Source organism: Podarcis erhardii, assembly GCF_964252035.2.
Source record: "Podarcis erhardii genome assembly, chromosome: 2".
Taxonomy (NCBI): Eukaryota; Metazoa; Chordata; class Lepidosauria; order Squamata; family Lacertidae; genus Podarcis; species Podarcis erhardii.
In genome coordinates this window covers 36447644-36468098 of record NC_138498.1, presented here as the reverse complement: position 1 = coordinate 36468098, position 20455 = coordinate 36447644, and the positions used below count along the sequence as shown (strand labels likewise).

The 20455-nt window shown below is 42.8% G+C and overlaps 1 protein-coding gene across 17 annotated transcripts in view; it reads left to right on the top strand.

Moving 5' to 3' along the window:
- The window catches only part of EXOC7 (exocyst complex component 7), a 35832-nt gene extending 19026 nt beyond the window's left edge, over positions 1-16806 (top strand). For 11 of the 17 annotated variants that reach the window (XM_081850730.1, XM_081850732.1, XM_081850744.1 and 8 more), the window contains 13 exons: positions 235-380; positions 487-639; positions 1747-1845; positions 2366-2428; positions 3216-3282; positions 6099-6137; positions 9023-9088; positions 9932-10049; positions 12580-12675; positions 13986-14049; positions 15118-15159; positions 15273-15406; positions 16608-16806. In XM_081850730.1, coding sequence (XP_081706856.1) covers positions 235-380; positions 487-639; positions 1747-1845; positions 2366-2428; positions 3216-3282; positions 6099-6137; positions 9023-9088; positions 9932-10049; positions 12580-12675; positions 13986-14049; positions 15118-15159; positions 15273-15406; positions 16608-16710 — 1190 coding nt within the window. In that variant the 3' untranslated portion in view covers positions 16711-16806. The remainder of the gene's footprint in view (positions 1-234; positions 381-486; positions 640-1746; positions 1846-2365; positions 2429-3215; positions 3283-6098; positions 6138-9022; positions 9089-9931; positions 10050-12579; positions 12676-13985; positions 14050-15117; positions 15160-15272; positions 15407-16607) is intronic. The other 6 variants (XM_081850740.1, XM_081850745.1, XM_081850733.1 and 3 more) reach the window with 1 other exon arrangement.
- The last annotated feature ends 3649 nt before the right edge of the window (positions 16807-20455 follow it).

Here is a 20455-nt window from a genome sequence, read left to right as displayed (position 1 = left end):
TGCTTGCGCTTAGCTGCTTAAAACATTGTATCCTGTCAAGAAGAACATGAAACATTCACCTCCCACCCCTAGATGCACCCTGTGGGCTGGCATGTAACAAAATTTGGGTTATTTGTATAGTTTGAAGTCAGTGGTGCTAGACACAAACTGCTCCACTACAAATGAAAATATATGCTAATATTATCAGGTTGCCACAGGAAACTGACATCTTCTACGCTTGTGCAATCCCTACAGGGAGAGATGACATGTTGGACATGGAGATTGATGCTTACATCCACTGTGTTAGCGCCTTCATCAAACTGGCCCAAAGCGAGTATCAGCTACTGACAGAAATCATCCCCGAACACCACCAGAAGAAGACATTTGACTCCCTCATCCAGGTCTCCTTGAAACTTAACATGGTTCCTTCCTTTTGCGGAAAAAGCCCATTTCCTTTTGTGGAAAAAGTCCATTTCTCTAATTCACCCAGGATTTGTTTTGCTGTAGGAGTCTTTAGACAACCTGATGATAGAGGGGGACAACATTGTCTCTGCAGCCCGAAAGGCCATCATACGTCATGATTACTCAGCTGTGCTGACTATCTTCCCCATCCTAAGGCACTTGAAGCAGACGAAGCCAGAATTTGATCAGGTTTTGCAGGTAACTGCCTATCAGTAAAACTCACTACAGTATTGCAAAGCAAGGTCATGTACAGTTGGGATGCAGGATCCAGTTATTCATAGCTGGATCAGGACTCCAGACAGGATTTTGTAACAGTTGAGAACTGGTAGGGTGAAGGCCAATTCACAACACAGATGTCTCTTCTCCTTTGGGAATTGCACTAGCTGCCTGTATGCAGCCCAGGACCCAAATATTTAAAGGAACACATCTCCCAATTTATGGTAGCCCATGCTGTGTGATCAGAGGGAAGAGGTTGTGGTTCCACCTATGAATGAGGTACATTCAGTAACGGCACAAAACAGGGCCCTATCTGCTGTAGCTCCTCCTGACTGTGAAACTCAACTGTCCCCCTCATTGGTGACGTTTTGATGCCAGCTTAAGGAGTTTTATTCATGCATGCATTTGAGAGATAGTCAGAAGTGTGGGCCACATAGACAGACTTTTGTGGAGTTAATTAGGTTTTCTGCTGCGTGTATTGCTTTTAACAATGCTTTTAGAAATTTCATTGTATTTTACATGTTTTATGGGAATGTGTGTTGTAAACCCTTCTGGGGCCTGGCTAGATGAAGAATGGTTATAAATAAAAATAATAAGATTTCTAGAAACCAAGTGAAAGAGAAGTAGCTGGGACTGAAGCACAAATGTCCATTTAAGACTAGCAGGCTTGTTCCCTCTTTCAAGAGCCAGAAGAGCCATCACTCTGCAGTAGAGCATCTCCTTTGCAGGTTCAATCCCTAGCCTCTACAGGTATGGTAGGGAAAGACTCCTGCCTGAAACCCTGGCGAGTGGATGCCAATCAGTGCAGACTATCCTGAACTAGACTGGCCAACAGTCTGACTTGGTAGAAGGCAGATTCCTATGTTCTGATGAACGCACACAAGGCCTGGCAGTGTGTTCCACAGGGAAGCTTGAGTTTTACCTGCTGCTAACAAAGCTTGTGATTGTTTTCTTAGCACCAGCAGAATTGTGAGTGATACACTCTGTGTTCAGTAGATGATAGTAGCCGACACACACACACACACACACACACACACACACACACTCTTTCACTTGGAGTTGTCTCATGTGCTGTGCTGGATATTTCAGGGCACTGCAGCCAGCACTAAGAACAAACTGCCCAGCCTCATAACCTCAATGGAAACCACAGGAGCCAAGGCTCTGGAAGATTTCGCAGACAACATCAAGGTAGTGGCTGCCTTTCTGCTGTTTATCTATTTAGTAATCCACAGTAGTGCAGGAGATCCGTGCAAATGTTCCATTAATTATGTTTAGGTGTACTGTAAAATCTTGGAAGTTATAATGGGAGGAGAGGGGGGAAAGCAACTTCCCTTCCTGGAATTTAAAATGCGCATTTATAACTAACTTGATTTTGATGTAGTCTCTTTAACAGGCAGCATTGACAATCAAATGAGGGGAGTCCACATAAAGTTTTGTAAATGTTCACAGATCTTTTAGCAGAGAGAGGGAGAGAGAAGTGGTTATGGAGGGATCAAATAGAATGACAGTGGCGTCTGCTTAAAATCTATTTTTGTCCACACATCTTTTTTACAGTGACCAGTAGATGGTGCCCTTGACCCGTAGGGCTGTAGAAGTAGTTAGGTGGTTCAGGAAATATAGCTGCATAATAACAAGAATGGGGTAGTTCTATGGAGTGCACATTTTTATCCATCTTATCAAATATTCTTTGGGTTTTTTTCCTCCCTAGAACAATCCAGACAAGGAGTACAACATGCCAAAAGATGGGACAGTTCATGAACTCACCAGCAATGTATGTGAAGCAATTCAGAATGTCCCTTGGTAAAACCAGCTCCATGACTTCATCCTTGTTTTCTGTTTTTCTTTGTTGCATAAGGGTAATATTCTTGTTGAACCAGGAGAAATGGCATGTTTTAAACCTGGGCTTCCATAACTGACAGTGTCTGGGGTTAAAGGAAATTGATTGATATTAGGCCGAGTGTGATGCCCATAGCTGCAGTGGCATCCTTCAGACCTTCCCCTGACATCTACAAAAGCTCGGAGCCCCTGCCCACTGACTTCTTTGTCATGATCTTCCTGAGATAATGTGTGCTCAAACCTTGGAGCACTTTTCAGGCACAGAAAGGGTGTGCATTACAGTCTGGCAGGCAATTTGGAGCCTCGCAATTGGGTGACCTGGTATAAATAGTAGATGCCTTACACTCTGCCCTTGCCAGCTCATCAGAGGAGTGCCTTCTGCTTGCTGTGCTTCAGACTCCAGATTCCAGCTTCAAAAATAAAATGTCCTTGAGATCTCTGGGCTGGCTGATGCATCCTATGAGTGGCCAGTGTCAGCCACAAATCTCACCTATTACCACCAGGTCTCATCTTCAAGCAATGACCTCCTTCTCCCTTCGCTTGCAACCTCCATGATCTTTGAAATTAATTACCATAGATTATGCATTCTTCCAGGATAATTGTAGGTATAATTATAGATAATTACAGTTTTCATAAGAATGCCCTCCTGTTTCTTTTTCTTCACAAAGTGGAGAATAACAAATTGATTTTTTAAAAAAAACACATATTCCTTCTTTTTACAGGCCATTCTCTTCCTGCAGCAGTTGCTGGATTTTCAGGAAACTGCAGGTGCCATGCTAGCATCCCAAGGTACTCACACACAGCTCCCTGGATACAAGAAACAACTTCCTTGCACTAATAAAGTCATTTCCTTTGCTTGCCTTGCAGTAAAACCTCCTTAACAAGGGTACAGTTTACGCCTCACCTCATCGCCTGTCTAGCTTTATCTGGCACAGCAAAAAAACAAAAACAACCCACAGCCATCTAAGAAGTTATAAGAGATTCTAAGAGAGATGCCTCTGGTTTTTCACATTAGTTTGTTAGTCTGCTGCTAGTTCTATAATCCTTGAAGAGTGAATTTTGAGATAGCCTTTTATCTCCTAAGATAGGTAGCTTTCATTGAGAATCATGTTAGAATATTGTTATCGCCACATGAACAAGTTGTTAACTGGTTTTGTGGCTAAGTCATAATACAGTAATATGGAATAGTCATATGTTTCTGGGTCAGTTTCTGTTGGTGGAAGACACTGTAAACTTTTGAAATTCAGAAAGTTGTTGCTTTTGGCAGAATGAGAAGCTAAGACCCTGGTTTTTAATATGTGTACTTAAGATGTCACATCTGAAACCCAGGGTATATAAAACTGTAGTTGACAATAATTTAGCAAGATATGTTTTTGCCTCAGCATTATGCAATGTTTATGTTCCTAGGCATATATAGGTTATGCAGTGGTGTATCACTATAAGCCAACTAAATCTCTTCTATGGTTGTTTTTGTTTGAAAAAGAGGTGAGGCCATTTTAAAGATTATAACGTTTAAAGGGGACACCAGTTTGTCCAGTGAGGTCCGTGCTAAGGAGGTTTAACTAAGCAAACTGCACCTTGCATGTGCTGTCCATCATCTGTCCTTTAACAGGTGCCTGTATAATACTCAAAACAGGATCCATTTCTGTGGCTGACTCACCAAAATCCCTTCCGCGTGCTCCTTTGCCCGCTTAAATTGGTAATGGGCAAAGACAGTTGTGGAGCCAACTCTTTCATGGGCCAAAGGAGTGGCAGTTTATTACCAGTAGAGATAGCTGCAATTCCTTTTTGTGTCTTTTGATCAGGAAATCATAACAGCTGCCCAAGCAGTAAACAGCTTTGGACATATAAAGGAGTTTTTTAAAGTCCTAATGGTTAGCAGAATGTGTCTCTGCTAACCTGGCCAATTATTAGGAGGTTTGGGGCTTAATTGCAAGATTTCTTTTGCACGGTCTGATTGCTTATATTGTCATTCTTGTAAAACAAAATGTAGTAGATAAAGAGCTGGGGATTTTGTTGCTAATTTGAGACCCAGTCAAAGGCTAACCTTGACTGCACAAATCTATGTAAAAGAGCCACAGTGACCTTCATTTTTCAAGGAAGTTTAAACAGTTTCATGAGTGGGTGCCTGTGATCTCAAGTAGTTGCTTCTTTGGGCCACCTCTTCAGGATTCAGAATGCATATTTATCTTGTGTTTTGTATCCTGTCAGGTAAGGGAAAGGGGCAGATAAATGATTTGCAGGGAAACCATTATGCACACACCCCCGGCAAAAAACAACACCCTTATGGATCTAATTACAGTTATTCAGCTTCTCTCATCAGAGAAAAGGAGTTAGGGGACAAGAGCTGCACTATAATGGCAGGTTCAGGCATAATTATAAACAGTGGCTTATTATTACTTGCATGAGCCTTTGGTTCATGCACTTACGGCTTTCCTCCTCTGGCGCAGTCACAACTAGAAGACTGGGAGCTTTCTGTGCCAATTTCAATTAATCACAGTCCAGTATTGTATTCAAACCCTAAGCTGTAGATTATCTTAACAATGGTTAGTTAAAACAAACCAGCTTCATAAATTATGATCTGAAGTTGGCTTGTTTCAGCTAATCAAAGTTAAAGCTAATCACTGTTTGTCTGCAATTAGTTTGAAATGGAAGTAAACTTCTAAACTCTTCTTCCTAGCTATGCCAGGCATGAGGAGGAGCACACAACCCAGAGCCTTGCTGCAGCTCATTCCTGCAACAATAAGACATGCTTTTTTATTGCACCCAAATAAGATGATAGATAACAACCTCTTCCGCAAATGATTAGCATTTTTCCCACAGACTTGAGTGCGATTTTCAATTAACCTTTTATTAGTATGCAAGTTGTGACATTCTTCACCTGTAAAGACATGTAGTGAATCTAGGTTGCAAGCCTATGCGTGCTTGTTTGAGAGCAAGCCCTTCTGAAACAGTGAGACTGAAATGAGACCAGGGAGATGTTTCCTGCTTGGCAGGGGGTTGGACTCGATGGCCCTTGTGGTCTCTTCCAACTCTATGATTCTATGATTCTATGATTCTATGAGATGTAGGTTCAAATCCCCGCTGAGCCATGAAGCACACTAGATAACCTTGGAATTGTGTAGGGAAAGGAAGCAGAAGCCACTATCTGTGCCCACTAAAACCCAACAGAGGCCTTCCTTCCTTCCTTTTTGAGTCTACAGCTGCTGTTGTCACATTATTGTGATTGCAGTTTTTGAAAAATCTATGCCCATCAAGGCTGGAAACCCCTGTTTTCAATGGAAGCTGAGATTTTTTGGGAAGTCAGAAGCCCTTCTGCATGGTGCACTGAATATAAGCAGCCTTGGCTATAAGTGGCCTCCTTAGAAGAATGGCATATAAGCCGCCTACTAGAAACAGCGGTTTCCTCCATTTCCTGTCACATCCATGCTCTAAAAAGGAGTGGCTCCTGCCTGCTGAACCCATGTAATGCTCTGTGTTGGTATCTTCTGCTTGGTTCTTGAAAGTATGGTTGTCTCTAACGTGTCTTTTTGCACTTTGCATTTCTTCCTTTCTCTTTTTTTCTTCCTATCCTTTTTATCTCTACTCTGCCTTAAATTTTATAGTTCTTGGGGACACATACAATATTCCTTTAGATCCCAGAGGTAAGCAGCAGGTGGTACTTGTACTACCCACATGCATACATAATACTACCTCTTTTTTTTGCACCTGGTTACATATTTCTGCTTGTCTTTAATTGTACCCGATAAAAAACATGTCTTGTTTCATTTATCAGAAAATGTCAGAATGCAGAGGTGGTTCTCCACCCCACCCCCAAAAAGCTTATAACTTGTATGTGGATGCAGCAGCTCATTTTCAAGGAGGCTCAATGTCTGTAAAGCGGTAAATAGCTCTCTGTGGTTCTTGACGGTGGTAACAGACCACTCACTTTTGATCTAAGGAGTGTGTCTATAACTCTAATAGGCAAGCTATGAAAACACACATACACACTGATGCCCCAACAGCTAGTAGGGATGCGGGTGGTGCTGTGGTCTAAACCACTGAGCCTCTTGGGCTTGCCGATTGGGAGGTCAGCGGTTCGAATTCCTGCGGCGGAGTGAGCTGCTGTTGCTCTGTCCCAGCTCCTGTCAACCAAGCAGTTTGAAAGCATGCCAGTGCAAGTAGATAAATAGGTACCACTGTGGCAGGAAGGTAAAAAACATTTCTGTGCGCTCTGGTTTATGTCATGGTGTTCTGTTGTGCCAGAAGTGGTTTAGTCGTGCTGGCCACATGACCTGAAAAGCTGTCTGTGGACAAACGCTGGCTCCCTCAGCCTGAAAGCGAGATGAGCGCTGCAACCCCATAGTTGCCTTTGACTGGACTTAACCATCCAGGGGTCCTTTACATTTACCTTTTTCCTGCCCCAACAGCTGTTTTTTCTTAAGACAATCAACTCCAGGAGACTGGGATTTGAAGCTGGAAAGCCCATTTTACTCCAAACTGAATGACCCCCCCCCCACTGTTTCGCTTCTCATTATGCACCTTCCTTTGCAAACACACAGCTGGGACAACATGAGATGGGAAAAGGGAGCAGCTAGGCAGGGGAAAGTAGCAATGGGAGAATGGTGACCGGGGAAAGGGTTAATTACCCTTCCTGTATTTCTCTCTTCAATAACCTCCTTCAAGCTACAGATAGGTAGCCGTGTTGGTCTGCCATAGTCAAAACAAAATAAAAAAATTCCTTCCAGTAGCACCTTAAAGACCAACTAAGTTAGTTCTTGGTATGAGCTTTCGTGTGCATGCACACTTCTTCAGATACACTGAAACAGAAGTCACCAGACCCTTCTATATAGAGAGAGGGTGGGGAGGGGTATCTGGCAATTAAGACTTTGTTACAGTGGTACCTCGAGTTAAGTACTTAATTCGTTCCGGAGTCTGTTCTTAACCTGAAACTTCTTAACCTGAAGCACCACTTTAGCTAATAGGGACTCCTGCTGCTGCCGGAGCACGATTTCTCTTCTCATCCTGAAGCAAAGTTCTTAACCCGAGGTACTATTTCTGGGTTAGCGGAGTCTGTAACCTGAAGCGTATGTAACCCGAGGTACCACTGTATATATATTTGCATACAACACACAGGCTCAGTTTCCACATAGCAGTAACCCAAATCATGGCTTAGTGTGAACATGTAGCTTCCCAGAGAGGAGAGGAGGTTGTAGCCATTACATTCCTCTCCTGGTCCTGCTGCTGCCATGCTCTCTGGGGGAATCAACATGAAGTGAAGGTAAAATCCAGGCATGCTCAAGGTAAGCCTCTTAAAGGTGCCTGTATCCCTCCCCCAGGAGCAGGTAACACACAGTGTACCTGCCCTCGTGCAACAATAAGCAAACAGGGCCTGTTGCCAACTTCTCCCTTGAGAAATAGCAGCATAAGATGTTAGGCAATATCAGGTGAGCCACTTCAGCTGGAAGAACATGTTCTACATAGAATGAGCCCTTGTAGGCCACATCACTAGCACCTGCCTATAAGCCAGCTAATAAGTACAAAGCCCGGGAGTTACTTGCAAGCCAAAGACTTGGACGAGTGCAGTGAAACAGGCTCAGCCCTAGACCCACCATTGGCAAAACTCTTGTCCCCTTCTTCTGTTGGCCTTGGAACATCACCAAGAAGTCATATGTGGTTTCGGTATCAATTGGCTCTGCCAGTATGAAAAGTTCACATACACTTCAAATAAAGTTGAGCCAGCTGACGGCTTCTCATCAAACTTAACACAGTTTCAGAAACAAGTACAGCACTGCTTAAAAGTAAGTTGGTCATATTCACAACAATCCCACAGAATATACGCTGCTAAGGTTCCAATGAAAATCATGTTTGCGTTCATACAAGCAAAACCTTTTGATAACCTGCCTTGTCTATATAACAGAAAGCTTGGCTGTTTCCTTCTAACCTATAAAGTGTCACCCAAATCTTGCTGAAGTCAAACAATTGCTTGCATTAATATGAAATGTTAGCACAGTTTTTGTGGTTTACCAAAACAATGTTTTGTTTTTATCCTAAAGAGAATACCTGAGACAAACAGATTTTCGGGAGGGTTGGGGGTTGGGAATGTTTATAACCAGTATCTTTTCTCTGTAACGGCCTTCACTATATCTGAACTTAATAAGATTATGGTAAAGTAATTCATAAGGTTGTATAAGCCTAAGGTGACAAAGGTTCGGACTGAATGTAGCTCTATTCTCCATTGCATAAAATGAGCAGGGGTAAATTTAGACCAGCCTTCCCAGCCTTGCACCCTACAGATGTTTTGGACTAGCATCCCCAGTCAGCATGGCTCGGGGTTTTGGGATTTGTAGTCCAAAACCATCTGGAGGGTACTAGGTTAGAGTGAAACTGATCTAGTCTAGAGTTGAAGCAAAGCTGCTGTTTCCATCTCATAGTACACCCAAGATTAAAGTTTTAGCTGAATTTATAGAAGTAGAATGTTGCTTGAGTAGGAGACAAAGTAGCCATATAAAGAAATATAATAATTGATTTAATGTTTGCTGCCTTTCAGAGACCAGCTCTTCAGCCAGTAGCTACAGTTCTGAATTCAGTAGACGGCTGCTCAGCACCTACATCTGTAAGTAACTCTTCACCACTTTGCTACCTTCTTCCTTCTCACAGCCTCCAAACTATGGCTATGATTGGCCCATTTGAATTTAAAACATGGTGCTGAGTCCCGGCAGTCCCTACATTCAGCTGAGGCTGAGACTGATGCCAACCAGTTGTACAGAAAGGATTCCCCACCCCACCCCCATCCCCGTTTACCTGCAGCCATGCTGGGCTGCAATTGCTGCTCCTGCCAAAACAGTAAGCAATATATGAAATGTAGATTAGTTCCCTGTTTCAAGGAAAATAAAATATAAAAGATGGCATTTTAAAAATGTGTGATGTTTTTTGTTAATTAAGGCTGCATTCAAACTTGCACCTTTCTGTAGATATCTTATGGGTTTATGTAGGTTCCAGTATATGTCGTTGGTGTATTAAGAGTGCACCTTTATAACACATTGCAAAGCAAGTGGGTACATTGTGATAAATAGCAAGGGCACTGCTGCAATCTTGCACAGCAAATATGATTTTAAAACAAACAAATCTTGGACTTTTTTTCCATAAGAAAAATGATGAGAATGATGGCAGTGGATAGTTCAGAATAATAAACACCCTATAAACTGTGTGCAAATTTTGTATATATATATTTTAAAAAGGATTAGGATGACTGCTAAATATATACTTCATCTGCAAGTGGCCCCAGTGTTGGTTATCTCACACTAGATGCCAGGATCTTCAAAGAAGCATCTTCACTGAGACTTTGTGTTATATAGATTGGTTAGAATTTAGCCAGCCAGCTAAGTGGCATAGGTAATCTACTTAAGAACTTTACAGTGGTCTTCTTGTCTCCTACTCATGCATCCTTTCTGTTAAGGCAAAGTGCTGGGCAACTTGCAACTAAACCTTCTCAGTAAATCCAAGGTTTATGAGGAATCTTTAAGTGCCATCTTCCTGCTTAACAACTACAATTACATCCTGAAGTCCCTTGAAAAGTAAGTACTTGGATATTGTTTATGTACGTGCTGGAAGACTGGAATTTCTGCCACTATAACTGAATTTGTGCTTATGAGGTTCTTTCGTTAACTCTCTGGCAGAGCACATTTTGTACTCCAGTTTTTCTGCTTCACTCATGCTTTGCTCCCCTTCAGAAAGAGCCCTTTGATGTCTGTCATTCTTACTGTAAGCAATGTCTTACACAAAGGAATGGAAAATAAAAGCAGCCAAAAGGGTTGTGATTGCATCAGACTCTTTTATCTTGTCAGCCGAAAGGCTCTTGTTCTGGAGAGCACTTCCCAATAAATCCAAGAAATAATTTACTGCTGGTTGCTTTGCATGACTCAAGAGCAGCTACTCGGACAAATAACAATTAATGTAAGCTCTTTGCAGTTTTACATTCCTGCAGATAATCTTGTCCACTACTCAGTACTCAAGCATTTATATATCTAAATATTTCTACCTGACTATGCATACAATAATACAATTAAGTTGGTAGTTATCCAGATTATGGTGTACCAACAGGTGGCACAAAGCACACTGCCATCAGGGAGGACCATAGTATGTTTGGTCAGACAAAGTGAGGAATTCTAGTCATTATAGAGGGAAAGAGAAAATTCCAGCTAGTCTGTCCTTGTAATTATGGTGGTGAAATCTTCATAACCACTAGCCTAGCAATCAGCTTTGTCAGAGTATGACAGCGGATGGCACTGTGGTCTAAATCACTGAGCCTCTTGGGCTTGCCAATCGGGAGATTGACAGTTCGAATCCGTGCGATGGGGTTAGCTCCCATTGTTCCGTCCCAGCTCCTACCAACCTAGCAGTTCGAAAGCATACCAGTGCAAGTAGATAAATAGGTACCACTGCAGCGGGAAGGTAAACGGCATCTCCATGCTCTCTGGCTTCCATCATGGTGCTCTCTTGCACCAGAAGTGATTTAGTCATACTGGCTGCATGACCTGGAAAGCTTTCTGCAGACAAACACCATCTCACTCGGCCTGAAAAGCGAGATGAGCACCACACCCCATAGTCACCTTTGGCTGGACTTAACCATCCAGGGTTCCTTTACCTTTTTACCTTTGTCAGAATGCCTAATGTTCCTAAGCTTCAGAGCCTTATATTTCATTTTTTAAATGTGAAAACAACACCTATTAGTTCTACATCCCCAACAGCTGCTCTTCATCCCTAGTGCCTCTCTTACCATGCGCTCCAATAGCGCTTGTTGCTATTGCTTCACTTTCATCTTAAAATTGCAACTGATGGAGGCTATTCCCACCACCCAGACAAGTGCTCCTTTTCCATCTCCCAGCACCACCACCTCTTAGATTGCTTTGATCCCCGGGGTTTGGAGGACGAAGGGTTAAGGTATGTCTGTTGAGAGTCTAGTGCACAAGCATGCGTATTCTGGTTCTTCTCATTTCCCCAAGACCTGACTAAAAGCTGTAACTTCACAGGCCTGGCCTCCTGTGAAAGGAAGGGCAGTATAGAGATGCAATATATAAATAAATAACATTTCACTTGCACCCAGAGCTTGCAGGCAAACCTATCCATAAAACACAGCACAGAGAAAGGACCTTAGCAGTTTAACATCAGTCTATGGCTATGCTTTCCCATCCTGTATTCCATCCTTGCTGCTAGTGCTCTGCAAAAGAATGGGGGGTGGGAAGTGTTTTGGGGTTTGATCCTGAGCAACAGCTGCCTATTATTGAAATGCTGGGTAGAAATGAATGATACAATGCTGGGTTTAATTGGTTTTCAAGATAAGACTTCTCTAATGTGCATGCCATTGGTGACTATATTTTTTTCCCTCTCAGAGCCTTTGCTTTTCTCCCTAACCTGGAGGAGGAGGATAATTATAATTATTATAATTATAATAGTATTATTTGTACCCTGCCTATCTGACTGGGTTGCCCCAGCCACTCTGGGTGGCTTCCAACATATATGAAAACATAATAAAACATTACACATTTAAAAGTTTCCCTATATAAGGAATTCCTTAGACCTTGTACTGTCTTCAGAAAAGCTCAGGAAGCAGTGCATTGTCTTGGTGCTTTCCAAGACTTCCCAAAGTCAGGGCATGATCTGAGAGACTCCATGCCCAGATCTAGGCTTGGAAGAAGGAGGGGAGTCTTTCTGTCCTTGTGCTGAGGCTTGAAATACAGTGAGACGGATTCTTGCTTCCCAGTCATTTATTAGTCACAGAATGTCAGCTATAATCACAAAGCTTGCTCAGGAAGGAGTGAGTACTTACCCCCATAGTTGCGCTGAGCCTCTGCTGTGTCTGGAGCATCTCCTGAAGCTCAATGTGATGCCACAGTCAAAACTCCTTCCCTCATGGGGCAGTGATGAACCCACATTTTGGCTAGCTATCAAGGCTAGCCAACATATGTGGGGCCCTGTTTCAACTTAAAACTACAGGTGGACTAAGCAGCTGTTTTGAAAAACTTGAAACTCTATCCTCAGAAAAGTACTGATGCCTTGTGACCTCATTGTTCATGTGGCACTGCTTGTCCTTGTTCTTCCTCCTAGGTCTGAACTAATCCAGTTGGTGGCTGTGACGCAGAAGAATGCGGAAAAATCTTATAGAGAACACATTGAGCAGCAAATCACCGCATACCAGCGCAGGTCAGAAGAATGTGGCTGCTCCTTTCCCATTAGAGTCAGGAGGACCTCAATACTATAAATAGCCTATAATCATTGTCTATGTAAAGAGGCCTTTCAGTAGAACATTATGAAGTTGGAGAAGGCAATTTGTCCTTCTTGGAAATGTTATTCAAGTAAAAATAATTGGCATAGATCACAGTTCTGACTCAGCAACAAATTTCATTCCCACAGCTTGCATGCAGTAGGGTACATTGCTCTTTCCAGTATTTCCCAAAGGTTAGTTTTGCCAATGAGATAGGAAACCAGCATGTGAATGGATGGCACTTAGATATGTTTAATTGAAAAGGTGCTGGGTATCTATACATATACAGATTAATAAGCAGCTAAGATACTGCCTTTCCATATAAAATAGGTATTCAGGAAGTGAGGAGTTGAGCTGAACGGAAAGCTTCATTTTTATAAGGAACAACTTAGGTGTGTTGACATGCTAGTCCTGAGATCCAGACATCAGCTAGTACCACAAGCCTTCCTTTCTCAAGTTGTAGTAGACTTCAAGGAACTGATTTGGCAAAAGCCAGCCTTGATCCTAATACCCCGTCTCCGGCCTTTTAAAATTTATTTTTATATACAGCTTCACACTTCAGCAGAATATTCCCAAGCTGTGCCTACCTACTCTGTATCTGATATCATATATGATGTGTGGGGCACATAAAGACATGAATCCCTGTTGCAAGAGGGTTTTCCAGGTGCTGCTGATCATTGGTGCCTGCCAACTTCCTGTACCTTTGCCCGAAGGGTTTGATTTCCCTGGAGGTTTTTAAGCAGAAGTTGGATGGCCCTCTGTCATGGATGCTTTAGCTGAGATTCCTGCATGGCAGGGGGTTGGACTAAATGACCCTTGGGTCCCTCCCAACTCTTAAGATTCTATGATTTCAGACTGCAAAGCAAAGGAAAATGCTCCATCTGATGTCATGGTGATGGTCACTTGTCAGAATGGCCTACAGGTGCTGGATGGAGCCCACTGGTCAGATCCATTTTCGTACCCCTGGAGCAGGCTAACAAATATTATTATTCTTACTTAATTTCTGTATCACTTAATGCCCAAATAACACAAGCTGCTTAAAAGCACGTCTTCTTCTGAGCCCTGGATGTACAGACAGATCCATGTTTGAAGCCAAACATGCTGTGATAAAGGTCTAGACCCCCTATTTGGATCCCCTATATATTGGAGCATATCTAGCACAAGCATATGTAATTTGTCACTTATTTTATTCATTTGTTTGTGCGGCCATTACACCCATGTTGCTTACTCTTCTTTATGTCTATTTCAGCTGGTTGAAAGTAACTGACTCTTTCTTGGACAGAAACTTGCCTGTCGTCCAACCTGGAGTCAAGGTGAGAACACTTCAGAAGTAGCTTTCTGTGTTGGAAAGTTAGGATGTATATCACACACACACACACACACACCCATATAAGAGTTTGTTGTGGAAATCACATTAGAGCCAAACTGTTCATGGTATTGAATGTGTTTAGTATTCCCTCCCAAGACTCTTATCAGCTTTGTGAGGAAGGCCAATTTTGGCAGGACTGTGTCATCCAGGAAAACAAGCCACCCCTCCAAATTTGTGATGATCCAGATCTTGTCCCATCACCAAAGATTTTTTAAAAATTAATGGCACATGAAATGCTTATATGCAGTTTGCATTAAAAGCCAGCTGGAATAAGGAAGTCCTTGCTAACTGCCTACAGATCTCTCATGAGAGGATATTTCACAGGCACCGCCACAGATAACACCCTGTCTCTCATACATTGTTTCCTGATCTTACCAGTAGACAGGACAGAGAGCAGGGCCAGCGAGATCAATCCTAAAGGCCAGACAGGTTCATATGGGTGCAAGTGGTTTCTCAAGTAATCTGGTCCTAAACTGCCTAAGGCTTTCAGGGTCAAATTCAGCACTGTAAATCAATCCCAGAAAAAATAAATGGGCAAAAGTACAGGTTGATATAAGATCAGAGTTACCCTCTCCAGATAATCGGGCACTAGCGTTTTGCATTAATGAAGTTACTATTTTCCAAGGCAGCACCACATAGAGAGCATTGCAGTGAAAGTAACCTGGGCATGGATAACTGACCCTAGTTCTTTGAGTGTGGTGGTTGCCAGAGGGAAATATTGCCTGCTTTGTGCTGGGAAAACCTTTAGATCCCTGTCTATAGTGCTCAAACAGAAGTGTGGGGAGCAGCTTTATTCACATGCCATTACGCTATAGCAAAAGCAGAAATACTCATTGAGTATTAACTGAGTGCATGTCTGTAAGGCCTGTATAAGACTCCTATGAATGTATAAGGCCCAGCATCAAGCTAAGTGCTCCCAATTAATCAAGAAGCATTGGAATATCAGCCCTGGAACAAATTAGTCTGAGAAGAAGAAATAACCAGAAGAGCTCTTTTTCTCAATCTCCCACAGCTCAAAGACAAAGAGAGGCAGGCCATCAAGGATCGCTTTAAGGTAATTGGCCTAGACAGATGTTCTTGTTCTTGGCTTTGCACCCATTGTGTTAACTTTTCCAACTGCTCTACAGAACCAAATGCATGCTTAACATTATCTTCTCTCTGGGAAAGGGTTTTAATGATTGTCTGGAGGAGCTGTGTAAAATCCAGAAGGCTTGGGCCATTCCTGACACAGAACAGAGGGACAAAATCCGGAAAACCCAGAAAAATATTGTGCTAGAGACCTATTCTGCCTTACTAAGCAGGTAATTATTTGACCCACAAAGATGTCTTTGTTCAGAGAGTTTTGACAGGCTTTTAAAGTTGTGTTCCTGTGTTCCTATTTTGAAAGCTATCATTGTCTGTGATGGGTTTATAGATATGTGCAGAATTAGCCCCTCCCCCGGTGTCTGAGGGCCCCCAAGTTATTAGTATGCATTGAGAGGATACCTGTGAAACATGACTATGAATTGCCATTGTTGAATTTAGTATTTTAGTTTGTTGCCTTTTTTTTTCACTCTTCACTTCTCCTACACCCCCAATTGAAATAAATGGATTCTGACCATAAGGGTGGAGGTTGCCAACCTGCCACCTGTGAAGGCCCACATTGGCACACCTGAACAGGAACAATTGACTCTGAGCTTTCTTTTCTTTTTCTTTTTTTTTTTGGGGGGGGGAGGTCTCTAGCTCTTCCAGAAAGAAATTTATGAAGCATAATGTACAAGCAACTTTCTAAGCTGGGGATCTAAGCAGAAGGACAGGTATAATACGTCTTCTGGCTCTATAGCAGCCCAGAGCACTTGTTGGAGTTGCAAAGGCTCACCCACTTCCAACACCAATGGGTTGCGAGGTTAACTCCTTTCCTCATTTTTGGAAGAAAGGATTTGCCTAGGCAGTTGTTATGGGAGAAAGATGGTGAGGAGAGTTAGGATAGTTGCCACCCCTTTGTGGGTTTTTGTCTGTACCAGTAGCTGGCTACATTTGATTGTAGGTGGATCAAGAAGGCAGCATTTTGTGCACCAAATGTATGTAGTTGTAGTTGTAGCTTAGCCTGCATCACGTTAAACTCCCAGCACTCGGAATAAACACAGCAATTCTTTTTCTCTTCAGCCTTGCTGTATAACAGATCTTCGACCGCTTGTAGCAGTTCTCTAACTTCACTGAAAATGAATAGATTGGGGGAATTCAACATAATGCAATGTTGATTGTTCTGTCAGTACAAGTGGAGGTTTTGCCACCTTTGCTCCCTGAGCCACTTTCAGGGGGCACATGGGAGAGGAAGATGGAAAGCCCCATTGCACCAGCAAATGTTCTTGCACAGGCTTTCGTTAGTGGGACTAGTTAGTTGAATCCTGTCTACTGCATGTTGTTCTGGCATCTGGTGAAGAAGGGGAGGGGAATTGAGGAGTGAGAAACCCTGTCCATGCTTGTCACACCTTTTTCTCCCCCTTGCTTTTCCTTTGGCAGGTATGGCAATGTACCCTTTACCAAGAACCCTGAGAAATACATTAAATACAGGGTGGAGCAGGTGGGAGAGATGATTGAGAAACTGTTCGACACATCAGCATGACCTCCCTGCCTGTATGTCTCAGTACTTTCTCAGCCCAGTATGATGGCCATGAGTTATGCTTGTATTTATCAAATTTATAAATTCCTAAGAACATGATTTATGGGTTGTCTCTTACTTCTTACAAGATCATTGGTTGAAATCTCGCTTGGTGGGTAGGTGTTCCTAAGATACTAGTAATATGTATAGAATTCTCTTTTCTGCACAGGGCTAAATCCTTCGGTATAGTGTGCACACAAGTGCAACCTATAGCTTAAGGATGAGCTAGTTTCTCCTTCAGAGGCACTGCCCTGGCCATTACTATGTAAGCTTAAAACCCAATTCTCCCTAGTTTTCCTTTTTTATTTTATTTTTTTTAGTTTCAACAGGACTACAAGGAACATACAAACACCAACAAACAGTTATCCACAAACAAAAAAATCTACTTGTAGATGGCACTTGGGACAGCTGCATGGTGTTATAAGTGGAAAGATGCTGCCACTCACAAAATACAGCAAAGCCTCAAATTATTAAAAACGTCTACAAAGATGGTCAGACCGAAATGGGAGCTAATTGTCTGGAGGTCACCTGGTACAGCCAGCCCAATAAAAAAAAATCAAGAAAGGCCATCAAGTATCTGCAGGCTTACCCAGCTTAATCAAGCCCTTGCAGAGTCCGCTCTGCTGAGTTATTTTGGCTCAGTTTCTTTCTTTCTTTTTTAATCTAGAGGTTCTTGCCCTCTTTCCTTGTATGCCCTGTTGAAATGTGTGAGAAGTTATTCCCGAAAAGAAAGGGGGAAATCACTTATTGATTACTACCAGTGGATATGTAAATGGTAGATAAGTATCCTGAAAGGCCAATAATTGGCAAGAAAATAGGGTAATGGATGCAATTGTAAAATAATCTCTTCCAGCATTTTATAAGTGAGCCAGAAAGTTCAGTGGAGATTTTCCTGACATGAGCTCTTGTGCTGACAGTGTATCTTGGTCTCTTTTTTCATTCCCTTCTCCTCTAGGAACAAGTAAGACTTGGATGTATTTCTTTAAGAATTTTCTAAGCTGCTCTTCCTCTAATGGATTCCAGGACAGTGTACAAAGAGATATTAGCATAAAAGCAACACTTGTAACATCTTTCATAATAACTTAGCAATGGGGAGGCAATCAGAGACTAAAGAAACTAAAAGCAGATTGAGGCATCTTAATGCTTTCAAATGCCAACACCACATTTTATCCTGAACCTGGGAACATTATACTCTGGCCATTGTACTACTTTGGGGAGGGCATTCCAGAGTTGGAAAGCAGAAAGGCATTTTGTGCTGGCTTGGCACAGAACATATGTAGCCATATGCAGACATGCGTTAAGATGTATCTGATAGTATATTTACTTGTACTGCTCGAAAGGTATTGAATTGCACTGTTAGCCATTTGGGGATCTCTACATCATAGAATTGTAGAGTTGGAAGGGACCCAAAAACTATCTCTATGGATTTCCACTTCAATTAGAGCTCTTAGCTTCAAGGTGTAATTTTTCAGTGGTGGATTCAAGAGCATCACCCCTTTCAAAAACCTTCCTTGCAGTGCAGTCACTCCAGAGTGCCTGAAGATTTGAAATAATGTTACATGTTGGTTGTCTTAATGGCACTCAGTAAAGAGCTGGAAAGGTCTCATAGCTATTCCCTGCAGTTTTTGAGTGTTTTTCAGTGGTGATGGTAATGCATCTTTCAAAGATAACCTGCAGATATATTGGATTGTTACTTTTCAACTACTGGATCACAATGTTCTGCTTCTAAAAGAATTGCCGTCCAGGCAATTGATTTCTCTAAACTGCAGTAAGAGCACAGATTTCATCAACACTTGAGGCATTTTTAATAGGGGTCTGATTTTCCTACTTAAAGTTGAAACAGCCCTAAAACTTTAAGTAGGAAAATTAGACCCCTGTTAAAAATGCCTCAAGTATTGATGCAATTGGTGCTCTTACTGCAATTTAGAGAAATCGATTGCCTGGATTACAATTCTAGCATTATCTGAGAATAACTATTATCTAGTCCTATTGACCTAGAAACAAACTTGTGGGAAAGAATGAGGAAGAGTGCCATATTCTCAAAGCGTTGCTAGGAAGTATGGATGACCTGCTTGTACTCATTGTAGACCAGCGGCGTAGCGTGGGTTGTCAGCACCTGGGGCAAGGCAAGTAATTTGCGCCCCCTAACCCGGGGCAAGGCAAGTAATTTGTGCCCCTAACCCCTAACCTGCCGTCGCTGCCAGCTTCTTCTTGCTGCTGCCTGGGCTGGAGTATTTATGGTAAGGTAGCCGCGGCGGCGGGTCCGTGTCAGGTATCTGAGGCGAGTTGCCGCTGGCGCTGCCACCCAAACGACGCCGCTTGCCCGGAGGAGGGCAGAGAGGCGAGGAAAATGCAACATTGCCCAGCAGCTGCAGCAGCAGCGGCAGCGGGGCTGTGAGGAAGGGGGGCTGCCTGGCGCGCCCTCCGCGGCCGCGCTGAGAGCTGCTGCCTGCCGAATGCCTTCAGCCCGGACGCGCGCACAGCTCGTCGGTTCCGCGAGACATGGGGCTCTGCTACAGCCTGCGCCCGAGGCTCTTCCCAGAGTGCCCCCCCCAGATGTTGCGCCCGGTGCGGTTGGCCCCCCCTGCACCCACCACGCTACGCCACTGTTGTAGACTTCCACAATTCCCATGACACAACCAACTTTTCTCACCTAACCAAGATACAGAAAAGTTAGGACAAGAAATAGAAAGCTGCTTGAGCTATTTAACACTTAATTTAACAGCTCCTGTGTGATCCCATTGCTACCTCTGTCTTCAATATTATTAAAAACTCAACATTTGTTTATTAATGGTAGGTTACCCCCCTCCACTATTTGGTTTTCTTACTAGTGACCCCTACCTTTTATTCACATTTGCACGTCTGCTTCTTGCAAGACTCTGATTTGACTTTGTTAGGCCCGTTCATATGGCACATGCTCACTGCTTGAGTCATGCGTTGTTGAATACTCACAGCTGAAGATATGAACAGACTCCACTGAAATGCACTGTGCCTGAGTTGGTAAGCAGGTTCTGTTTGCAGTGCTTGATCTCTGGCCCCATTCACACATGCAATTTGTAGCAAGGGCAGCACACGCAGCAAGTGGTGAATGTGTATTTGTGAGCCAGATAACTTGGATTTGGTACAGTTCCGGCTTTCCACCTGCATGTACCTTGCACCTTTACTCTTCTCTCAGTATTTGTTCTAGCTAGTTCCTGAGTCATGTCTCTTCTGTTGTCTTTTTGGGCAGGTGAACTAAGACTGAATGTTATTCCCTTAATCCATCTGGTTGTTTTATCATGGCAGCATTAAAAGGCATCACCTGTACTCCTTTTCTTTTTGTACATTAGTAATTCTACACTGTCCTTTTATTGGAAAATGCAGATCTGAGGGAAAGAGGAATAGTACACACAAAGATTAATCTAGGTTTAATTGGAGAGCCACATTTCAGTAACTGTACGATGCTAGTAACAGCAATACACTACCCAGATAGGTGAATGAAAACTACCTGGGCTTTTTAGGAGCAGGGTAGCCCTGGCTACTGCTCTGTTTTTGTCTATGTGCAATATTTATCGATTGCAGGTGAATTACTTTCCCCTTCCTATATTTCCCTCCTGCAGACCTGCACACACCCCTAAACCTGCTCCAAACAGTGCCACCACAACTCTCCAAAGCATATTTGGTGGACAGGCAAGGGGTTGCAGGAGAGAAGTGAAGAAAAGGAAGCCCT